Here is a 10,969-nt window from a genome sequence, read left to right as displayed (position 1 = left end):
TTAAAAGGCGGCGGATTCAAGCTGGGAGGAGTGACGCCAACCCAGCGGGGGAGCCTGGATGGGGCTTGGCTGGCTGTGGCAGGTAGCTTGGGGACACGGGCACAGCGCTGCGGGAGGGATGCTAAATCCTCCGCTCGCCTCCACTCCTGGGGAGAGATTATCCTAGAGCCAAGGGGGTCTCGCATCATCCTCTGATACGCTTTATGTTGTGGCACTGCATGGCCAGGGGTCCGCATCCCCATCCCTAGGGCGCAAATCCCTCCTAAAACCTGCTGGAGGCTCAGTCCCGCACCCTTCCTTCGGGAGCATCCCTCAACTTTCCTCCTCTGCGCGTTCCCTCCGGTTCCCAGCCCTCCTCTTCGGAGAGGCTGCGGTCAATAACTCCCCGGGAGGCTGCTATTCTCCCTCCGCTTCCCACCCTCCCACTTGTCTCGGCATCTCCGCATCGATGCCTCTCGGCCCTCCCTCGGCAGCCGGCGAGGAATAAAGCGGCGCGGGCTGAGCACCACGCGGGCTGCGCCAGGGATGCTGCGAGCCGGCGGGGGGAAAAAGCCTGAATCACCGCGCGCCTCGAGGTGGGAGTGAGAGATTGGGGCTGGGAGAAAGGGAGGACAGGACGCACGCGTGCTGTTCGGAGGCAGGCGCTGGCAGCCAGCCGGCGGCCGCTGGGATTTGATTTGGGCACCTCGTTCCGTTCGGTGCCTCCGAAGCCCGAGCTGGGAGTGATGTGGAGAAGAGGAGGGGCCGGTCGGAGCGTGGAGATGTGGTGTTAAGGCTCTGCCCGGAGCCCAGGGTGAGGGATGCTCTCAGGGCTGCCTTCACCCCTCCCCGAGGAGCACCTCTGGAGGCGTCCCGTGTAGGTGGAGAAATGCTCAGCATCAAAATGAGCCTGGAAGGGCTCAGCTGGGTGCCACTGGAGGGCAGAGACCCCCATCACTGCTGGCCTACTGCTGGTGTGAACTGGGAGGGAGCCACTGAGGGCAGTGGGATCCTTCTGGTTAGTGCCTCTGTGCCGTGCCCAATTCTGCCCCCCCAGCCCGTCCTGCTGCCACGCACGTGGACCTGCCCTGCCCTGGGGAGCGGGTTCTGTGCTGGCTTCATCCCAGCCCCACAGAGATGGGTCCTCAGCATCCCCCGAGCTGCTGATGTTGTTTGCCAGGCCGACAAACAGCACCAGGAAAGGATTCGGGAGGGCTCGAGGGGAACAAAGTGAGGCTGGGAGCTCCAGCAGGGTCCGTAGCTCCCCGTCCGATGTGCAGAGGTCTTGTGTCTTCAGAGCTGCTGGTCCCCGTCCAGTTACCTCTGCATGGGGCCGAGGGGTCCTCAGTGCCCAGGAGGAGGGAGGGCGCAGTGTTTGGGATAGCAAGTCCCCATCCCGTAAGGACCTTGAGGCTGAGGTGTGTTTCTGGGAGAACGGGGAGCTGGGGGCTGGTGTGGAGGAGCCAAAGCCCCTTCCCAGCCTCGGAGCTTCTATCACAGGAGCTAATTCGGGCATCAGCCTGGATTTTTTAGTCGAATAAGGGGTGGACAGCACCCAGGCTCCACTGATGCTCCCGAGATGCCCAGAAGAGGTGACTGGGCCGGGGTTGAGGGGGCAGAAGGCGACGGTGCCCATCGCCTGCCCAGATCCGTGTCGAGCTGAGGGTGTGGGTCGATCCCCGTGGCCAAACCCGACCCAACTGGGCCACGGCACCCGATCGGGGGGCTCGCACTGGGATCTGCCACCCGCAGCCCCCCGGGGACCAGGGCCGGGGAGAGCGGGGCCGTGCCGGAGCCCGAGAGGAGACGGAAATGTTTAAATAGCGCCTGCTGCATCCCGCAGCTCTCGGCTCTGTTGCAGTCATTATCTGGGGAGCGGATGCACAGGGCTCTGTGGGGACCGCTAATGGGCCGATTCAATTTCAGCTGGATGACGCCACTTAGGTAAGCATTAAGAGCTCCAGCTCCGGGAAGGCGAGCGGCAGAGAGAGAGAGAGAGAGAGAGAGAGAGAGAAAAGAGAGAGGGAGAGCGAGAGATGCTAACGGGCAGCAATAAATCCCTCCCTCCCTCCCATCCTCCACGCTGCCCCCATTCACAAGGAGCTCCGGGGAGCTGCCTGCATTCACAAACCCGGCCCGGGCAGCCCTCCCGGGCTCTCCCTCGCTGCCCCCGGCTGCGGGGCCGGGGGGGCGGCCGGTGCCCCCCGCCCATGCCCGCCGCCCGCCCCTAGGGCAGCCCCGCGGCGGGGGCTGGCGGCGGCCGGGCACGGCGGATGGAGCGGCGGCGGGGTGAGTGGGGCACGGGGCGGGGGGGGGACACGCGTGGGGGGACGGGGGTGGCCGTGGGGGGACGAGGGGGAGAGGGAAAGAATGGGAAAATCTAGGGAAAACCGGGTGCCGGGCGCCAGCGCGGGGTGCGTGGGCTCGGGGTGTCCCGCGTGGGGTGCGTGCGGGGATGGGCAGCGGGGTGCGGGGGGAGCCCGGCCACGCGTGGGCACCCTGGGGAGAGTGGGTGAAGCCCCCTTCCTCCCCCTCCCCATCTCTTCTCCCACCTGGGAGCTCGGCGAGGCAGCCGCCTCCAAGCGCCTGTAAATCATTTGCTTTTACGATCCCCTCCTCTGGCCCATTATCACACGAACTTTATATGTTTGGGGCTGCTGGCGGCCATAAAGCTCGCCCGGTTTCCGGGGCTGGCATGCCCGCTTGGCAGGCAGGGTGTGAGGAGGAGGAGGAGGAGGAGGAGGAGGAGGAGGAGGCTGGGGACACGCTGCCCCGGTCCCCCCCACTCCGGCCGGACAGGTAGGCAGGGATCGGGGACAGTGCTTTGGGGACAGGGCAGGGACCTGCTGCAGGACCCCCAGCCCGGCTGCTTTCCGTCTGGAGCAGCGATTGGGGTCCCCACCCCGCTCACCCAGCCCCTCTTTCCCCATCCCGCTGTGTCAGGGGACCCACAGCTCCTCCATCCCCATTTCATGTCCCCTCAGGTCCCAGAAGGGGACCCCTCTGCCCAACCCCTGCGTCTGGGGATTGTAGGTCCAGGAGCATCCGGACCCTGCTGTGGGTCCTCCTTGGACTCATCACGCCCTGGGTGCTGCATCCAAGGCCAGGACCCAGACCCCCAGCATCCCGGCTGCAGTGCTCTGTGCCAGCTCCCCTCTGCCTGCTGTCCCCCTCCCCACCTTGCAGGGTCCCCCGCACTGCTCCTCCTGCCCAAGCGTGGCTCTCGTGCCTCCTGAGCTCTGCTTCTTGCCTGGAGGATTGGGCATAGCTGTGCTGGGTCTGCCCTTTGCCTGCTCACAGTCTCCCAGTTCCACATCCCCGTTGGTCCCTCCACTGTCCCCGGTCTCTCCCTTTGGCTCACACCTTACTCAAAGCCCCCCATGGGAACCTGCCCAGAGCCCCCCCCGTCTGCCTGGCTGGAGTCCTAAAGCCCAAATCCCACCAAATCCCAGCACCCAGGATGAGCGGGACGGACACCCAGATGCGAGGAGCCCCTCCTGCACTGGGTGTAAATCGCTGTGATCCCCCCTGAGATGGGATCTGGGGGACACAGGACCCCACCGAGGTGGCTCTGCTCCCTCCTGCCCGGTCCTATCCGCAGGCTGGGACGTGCCACATCCCCGCAGGGCTCCGGAGGGCTCCAGCTCCTCAGCAAGAGCCTCGGGGTGATGTGCTCAGTGGCAGCAGGTAACAGCAGACAGGAGGCTGTTTCCCATCCTGGAAGCATGTTCACAAGAATTGTCTGGGCCAGCCGTGCCCTCTCAGCTCACCTTGCTACAGAAATCGGCACCAAACCAGCTGTGGGCAGCCAGGGAGAGCGACCCCCTCGCTGCCCACATTGCCCTGGATGGGGCGAGCATCTCGCTCCAGGCGGCTTGGGGATGGGCTCCTTGCAAAGGAAAAAAAAACAACAAATCTAAGCAGATTTGTTGCCTTTTCTTTCCGGGAAGGGGGATGGGAGAGGGCAGATCTTGCTTTAACAGTCGAAGTAAGTTGCCTTTGCTTTTCCCTGCTCTTCAAGGTCAGCCTAGCTAATGAAAATCAATCTTCCCTCTGCCTCTCTCTGCTGCATGAGCAGATTCTACCTGTGGCCCCTCACCTACTTGAAAGCCACCGCCTGGCCTGCTGGCCACGGGGAGCTTCCTATCGAAACGCAGCCTTCCTGTGGGCACCGTGACAATATCGGTGTCACCCGCGGATCGCACGTTTGATCTGCCAGAGGATGGCTTTGTCCCAGGGAAGCTGGCTGCACACGGAAAGCACGTATCCGACGTCGAAGTCTGGACTTGATTTTGTTGGGGGAAAAGCTTCTGGATGGGTACTGGCATGCAGTGAAGGGCATCCCTGCTGCTGCTCCATTTTTTTTTTTTTTGCATGGCAGGTTCGGTGCAGGAGCAAGACAAGCTGCTAAATCAGCTTTGCCAGCTTCACCCTGTGTTTGTGGTGGGGTTAAGGAGAAACTCGCCCTTCCTTGGTGTTCTGGATGGGGATGCAAGTGGGAAACCTGGACACTGCAGTGGGAGATGCCAGGATTGGGGAGTCCCAGTCCCTGGCCAAGCACATGTCGTATTAGTGGTGATTTGTTGCTGTTGCTTGCTTGAAATTAAATGTGTTTGGTTCCCCTCCTTCCCTGTGCCCCTGGCTCATGACAGTCTCCTGATCTGGAGGAGACGGCTGTTCCCAGCCCTGGACAAGCCTCAGCTCCACATTTCCCCTCCTCTAGGGAGGAAGGACAGCGCCCGTCAGTGCTGGCAGGAGGACGGGGAACCTCCTCGGGAAGGACACGGAAAGCACGGGGAGATGCTGCACCCCCCTTTGTCAAGGGACAGCTCTCACAGTCCCACTTTTTGGAAATGTCCGGGCCAAAGTCTCCCCAGGCTCAGGAGTACTTTGAGGCTTGCTGTGGGAATAACTTCGTCAGGAGCTCTGCTCAGTCTTTGCTTCCAGGGCTGTAGGGACGGGCTCGTTATGAAACGTCACACAAATGTTTTCCTCTGTCTTCCTGCCCCGTTTTAGGATTTTTAGATGTGCCCTGATGCCGCAGGGTCTCTTTGCTCCTGGCAATGCAGCTCTCTTCCAGTGTGGCTGAGCTCAGCTGCGACGAGACCATGGACCCACCCGCCGAGGACTTCCAGCAGGTCCTGTCCATTGACCAAATCCGCTCCATCCGTGCCAGCAACAACTACGTGGAGAGGCCGGCTGCCTGCTTCCAGCAAGCCCGCTCCAACCCGTCCCTATCGCAGCCACCGCACAAGCAGGAGTGGCCTCAGGACCGCCTGGTGTCTTCCACCTTCCCGGACCTGCACCGCAGCCACAGCCAGCAGCACCAGATGCCACCCCTGCAGCAACCCATGAGCCATTCCAGCACGGCCAGCTCCGTGTCCCAAAGCACCACCGCCTCCGAACAGCGCCTCCTGAGCAGCCTGACGCCGTCCCACTCGGGCCACTCGCTCATCCGGACGCAGCCCCGGGCCGGCGAGCTGAAGCCGGAGGAGTCTTCTCCGCTGAAGGGGGCGGTGGAGAAGCCCAGCCTGCACGCCGGCCACCTCTTCATCTGCGAGGAGTGCGGGCGCTGCAAGTGCGCCCGCTGCACGGCCGCCCGCAGCCTGCCCTCCTGCTGGCTCTGCAACCAGCGCTGCCTCTGCTCCCCCGAGAGCCTCCTCGACTACGGGACTTGCCTCTGCTGCGTCAAGGGTCTCTTCTACCACTGCTCCACCGACGACGAGGACACCTGCGCCGACGACCCCTGCTCCTGCGGGCCGGGGTCCTGCTGCGCCCGCTGGGCTGCCATGAGCTTCCTCTCCCTCCTCATGCCCTGCCTCTGCTGCTACTTTCCCACCTTGGGGTGCCTCAAACTTTGCCAGCGGGGTTACGACGGCCTGAAACGCCCCGGCTGCCGCTGCCAGACCCACACCAACACGGTGTGCAGAAAGATCTCCTCCTCCAGCGGCACGCCTTTCCCCAAGACGCTGGATAAGCCGGTATGACCCTCCCGGGGAGGAGAAGCAGGCTTGATTCCTCTTCCTCCTCCTCTTCCCTTCACCCCTCTCCTCATCTGGCTCCCTCCGCTCTGCTGCGCTCCCCCTGCCCACCGCCTCCTCTTGGGAACGAGACTCTCAGGGTCCCCCGGCCACCAGGAGCACGCAGGCTGTGGCTCTTCCCACGGGAGGAAGAGGTGGCTCCACGCATCCCAAGCAGGAGTCCTCCAGGAGCCTGGACTCGTTTTCTCCTCCTCTCCTTCCAGCACTTTTCATGGGTGGTCTCCACCTTCTCCCCCTGCCCCCAGCCCCCTTCCCCAGGTGCTGCAGGGCTCCCCCAGGCAGCAGCAGCTTTCCCTGCCTGCTTGGAAGCCACCGGGAGATGCCAGCCAGCTCTGCCATGAGATGGCATCTCGTTTTGTGCTGCCTCCAAGAGGAAGGGAAGGTGTGGGAAGCTTTCGAAACCTTTTGGCTCCCGCCCAGCCGCAGCGAGGGGAAGGTCCCCCTGGGATTTGGTGGAGAGCGAGATGCTGGTTTGAAATAGCCATTCATTCCTCCAGGCCTGGAGGTGCAGTGCTGGAGGGGCTGCCTCCAAAATGCGAACCTGGTGGGCTGGGAGCGAGGATGGTGCTCCCCCCAAGCTCTGTCCCATCACTGAGCAGATGCTGCAGCTCCCCTTCTACCCTCACAGGCTTGTCCTTGGGGGTAGGGTGAAGTAGCCATGGGGATAGGAGCTTTGTCCCACCATCCTGTTCCCTAGATCTGCCTTCTGCCTGTCTGGTACCTTCCACCAGCACTGAATTCACTTTAAAAAGAGTCCCTAAACCCAACTATCAACAGCCAGCTCTGCTCTCCCTGCCACTTAGCACTGATGTGGGGGAACTCCCCAGGGGGGGGGACGACCCTGCTTTGGGTTAGGGAAAATGGAGAGCAGACGGGATGTCCAAGGATGGGAACCTGACCTTCCCTCCCTGCAGAGGTTGTGTTTGAGTCCTCGCCCTGCTTTCCTTTGCCATCAGCGTGCCACGCCACCACCAGCGTCACTGCTGAGGGCATTCTGCGTTGGCAAACTGGAAATGGGGCTGAACCGTGCCCCTGGGCTGGGCCATCTGCAGACCAGAAGGAAACCTGAGACAGGGTCAGTGCTCCACGATTTATGTGCTATGATAAAACGTCAATCCCATTGCTGCAGCTGGGGGGAGATCCTCCTGGACCTGGACCCCCATCTCCGCTTGCATCGGCCATGGGGTGGGGGAGTTTGGAGCTGGGATGTTGTCCCAGTGCTCGGCTCTGCCCTCCTGTCCCTCCCTCGAGTCGTGTGTGTGCGGAGGGAAGCGAATGGTTCCCCTGCAGAAATATATGCAACGTCTCCCTTGGCTTCCTCCGAGACCCTGCCGTCCAGGGCTTGCCCATTGCATTCACTCAGCCACCTCTTTCCGTAGAGTTCTGTGGATCTATTTTTGTATATATAAATATAACGTTAGGATGGCTAGGACTATTACTAATAATATCCATGATACTGCTGTGAATGGTGCCAGATGCAAGGTTTGGCTTCCTGGTACACTTGCACATGCTGGAAGATGATTTCCAAGTCTGTTTATTGCTAATCCTAGACCTTTAGTTCCTGGGTAGTCGGGAGAGGGGGACAGGGAGGTTTGCAGGCTGCAGAGAGGGGGTAGGATTTAGTGCTGGCTTGCAGCGAGCCAGGAGGTAGGCTTTGACGATGGGATTCATCTTCCCATACATTTGCTATCTAAAATCCGCGTCTGATCCAAGCTCCCTCTGCTGCAGAGAAAAGCAGCTCCAGGGAGTGATTCATCCCCCTTGAAAACATTAATTAAATCGTGCTCTGGCGGTGCCCGACTCCCTTGACTCTAAGGGGCCCAGATGTTGAACTTGTGGCAGGGGAGGTGGATCCCATCCCTGGCGTGAAGCTTGTGCCTGGGGCGCATGTTACGGGCACGACCGGGATCCTGACCCTCGTCTCACCTGGAGCCTGAGGGGTGCTGATGGAAGATGTTTCCTCTAGCCAGAGACGGAGAGCTCACCTCCGTGAGTGGTAGGGAATTCAGGGTGGTGCTGGGGCTTGCAGCGAGCATCTCCTGGTGTTCAGAAGGGAGAAGATGATGCCCGTGCAGTTTGCAGGTCCTGCATGGCCAGCCATTCGGGTTTTAAGGCAATAACCTTCTCAGAGAATAGCCTGTAGGTGTCTGTTCCACCCCAGGACAAGTCCATCTCGGTGGCATCGGTTGTAAAATATTTTGCAAATGTATTTTTCCATATACCAACAGTTGCTTGGCTCCCTATTTCCAAGCAGTGTTTCAGGGAGAGACTTCCACCAAGAGGCCCCCTTCCTTTTCAACACTCCGTTCACTTCTCTGTTGGTGCTGATTAAACTTATTCCTCCTAGAAAGTGTAAATCTTTTTAGGGTAAAAACCTCTCCCCCCCCCCCCCTTTTTTTTTCCCATTGAGGATTTGAACCGTCTCACTTCAATGAGAATGTGAAATAGTTCATTGAAACTTTTAGAAGAAAACTAATGAACAGAATTTTCCAACTTGCTCTACTTTGATTTTTTTTTTCCTCCTCCTTTTTAAATGGAGCCGTCTTGTAAATTTAGTTACCACCTCTGTATCTTTGCAATTCATTGCTTCCTCTCCTGATGGTGGAATGACTCAACATGTGAAGCTTCATCATTTTCACGGCCTCCCAAGTCATGCAAGCACGGGGTGACCTCCCCCAGGTGCTGGAGCTGCCGGATGAGGAGATGGCTGTCCAGATACCAGCTCCTCAGCGCCAGTTCAGCTTGGCACCAGCCTGGCGAGGTGGAGCCCTGCACTACAACTGCAGCAAATTTGCCTTCTGGGATTGATAAGAGGCCAGGATGCCTTCTGCTTAATGGGCTTTTTTCTGGGTCGGTGCGGAAGTCCCATTTCCCCCAGGGAACCATGCCACAGCCTGGGCACAGGGCTAGGGAGTCCGGCCAGGTCTCTTGGATGTCTGATCTGCAAGAAATGCCAAGTCTGTGAGATATATCGTATGGAATATGGGCACGCAGATGGGCAATGACAGGAAGGGAGCCCCGGGTGGGCACGGAGGGCTGTCAGGCCATGCAGGGCTCGGTTTGGCTGTGTTGAGGGTAAAATGCAGAGCCACGTCCAGGTCTTATAGTTGCATGGGCTGGAGATGTTCAGGGCTGTCTGGTCCTACCCTGTTCATGGAGGCTTCGTGCGGGGTTACTGCTTCACGCTCATCTGGAGGGGCCTCGAGGAGCTCCCATTACTTCACCCCAGCAGAAAAGACAGGTTGGGATTTGCCAAAAGCTCTCAGAGGAGGGCAGACAGCTCTGGGTCTTTGAGCTCTTCTGGTGTCAGGAAGGCTGTGGGCAGCCTCTGATCAATTTTTTTTTTTTTTTTTTCCTCCTGAGCTTTTCCTAATGTCTTCAGACCAGATCCATCCTGCTCCTTCCCCATCTCTGGCTGCCAGATAGTTTGGTTTCCCTTTTCGAGAGGACTCCAATTTTGGTTGGAATTGTGAGCCCCTTTCCTGCCCCACCCTGTAATGAGTCAGATAACATCTGCTCCAGATGTTTGTTTGCAGCTGCTTGTCCTGACAATTTGGGTTTCTCTCTGTCCCAACGTGTCTTTTCTGGTTTTCTTTTGGGGGAATCACATGTCAAGTCCTCTGTTTCCCCTGCACCCCTGTGGCCCGACAAGGATGGATCTGCTTCGTAAGAGAGCGTTTCTCCACTCTGTGTGTCTGTGCTGGTCGTGGGCTCCTTTTCCAAGAAACATGTTAGGGCGAATTTAAGGAAAGAGATACTCAGGTGCCAAAGGAGCAGGAGGCAGGGCAGGAGCTGCTGAGCAGGACCTGAGCTCCCCCTGCTCTGCTCTTCCCATCCGGATCTCCAAAGACTCCTGATGGTGCTTGCTCTGTGCCATTCCCCCTGCCCCGCTCCCCTCCTTCAGTACTGGTAAATGTATGGACACTGTTGAGGAGAGGTCACTGGGGACCGGGGTGAAGACTCCATCCCATGCCAGCTCCTCCAGCCCTCCTGGTGGAAGGGCAGAGGTGCTCCTTGGGCTGTTGCTCAGGTTGCCACCTACCCCTGAGAAACCTCGGTGCCTCGCATCAAAGCAGCAGCTGGCAGCCAAGGATCATCCCTCAAAAAAAAAAAATAAAAAAAAAAATTGTAGAGTTGGGTTTGGGGGGAAAGCTCTTTGGGATTGTGTTCTCGTATCCCTATAAAATCCTGTTGAGTTGGCTCTTCCCCATCCTCAAGTATGATCCCAAAGACTGATGGGGAAGTGTCACCGGCCGAAAGATGCCAAAGCACAAAATTACAGTTTGCGGACAGCTGCTTTAGTGCAATAAAGAGGGGTGAGCAGCAGGGTGAGAGGAGCTGCTGTAGGGTTTGTGTGAGTGAGCTGGCCCGGGGGGAGCGCGCCATGCCCCAGCCTTGTTTCCAGCATCTGCTCTGTTAGATCGCTCTCTCTGGTCCGTGGGTGTTTTGAGGCTGCATTGGATATTGGAAGGTCCATTTTTTTTGTGTGATCAGCATGTGAGGAAAGTAGAGAAGGATGTACCCCCTACTCCCAACCCCAAAGCCCATTCGTGGTCTTTAGTAGGCTCCAGGTGAGGCTAGCCTCCTTCAGGGAGCCCACAGAGCCCACTCCTGCAGGATGCTCGCAGCAGCTGTGCATTGCTGGTTGGGATCTGAACCAGAGCTGCACTCTATTTTGGGCTCGGCATGCTTTGGGGTACTCCTCAGTGAGCATCGGGATCTCTTGCAAGCTCTGTCTCCTTCTAGTAACTGCTCTTTGCCCCCAGAGTGGGAACCTGCCCACGTGAGGCTTGGTCTTCCTGGGGTGCTTGTCGCAGAAGAATCCCCTGAGGGCATAGTCCAGGGTGCTGAAAGGTGCCCCGCAAGGACCTGCAGGCTGGAGAGGTGTTGGATGGATGGGGAGAGAAAAAATACCCCTTAGGGGCAAGGTGAATATCCCAGTGCTGAGC

The 10,969-nt window shown here is 59.2% G+C and overlaps 1 protein-coding gene across 3 annotated transcripts; it reads left to right on the top strand.

Moving 5' to 3' along the window:
* The first annotated feature begins 495 nt into the window (after nt 1–495).
* Nucleotides 496–10,127, top strand: SPRY3 (sprouty RTK signaling antagonist 3). Of its 3 annotated transcripts, none has more exons than XM_032196121.1 (2): nt 496–575; nt 4,996–10,127. In XM_032196121.1, the coding sequence occupies exon 2, from the start codon at nt 5,043–5,045 to the stop codon at nt 5,964–5,966; it is 924 nt and encodes a 307-aa protein (XP_032052012.1). In that variant the 5' UTR covers nt 496–575; nt 4,996–5,042; the 3' UTR covers nt 5,967–10,127. The 3 variants fall into 3 exon arrangements, with proteins under 3 accessions (XP_032052012.1, XP_032052010.1, XP_032052009.1); XM_032196119.1 differs by lacking the exon at nt 496–575 and adding an exon at nt 1,838–1,923; XM_032196118.1 differs by lacking the exon at nt 496–575 and adding an exon at nt 1,968–2,268.
* Nucleotides 10,128–10,969: the final 842 nt, after the last annotated feature.

The sequence above is a fragment of the Aythya fuligula genome, chromosome 13 (assembly GCF_009819795.1).
Source record: "Aythya fuligula isolate bAytFul2 chromosome 13, bAytFul2.pri, whole genome shotgun sequence".
In the NCBI taxonomy this organism is placed as follows: Eukaryota; Metazoa; Chordata; class Aves; order Anseriformes; family Anatidae; genus Aythya; species Aythya fuligula.
The sequence above is the reverse complement of the archived record's forward strand: the minus strand, read 5'-3'. Positions and strand labels throughout refer to the sequence as shown.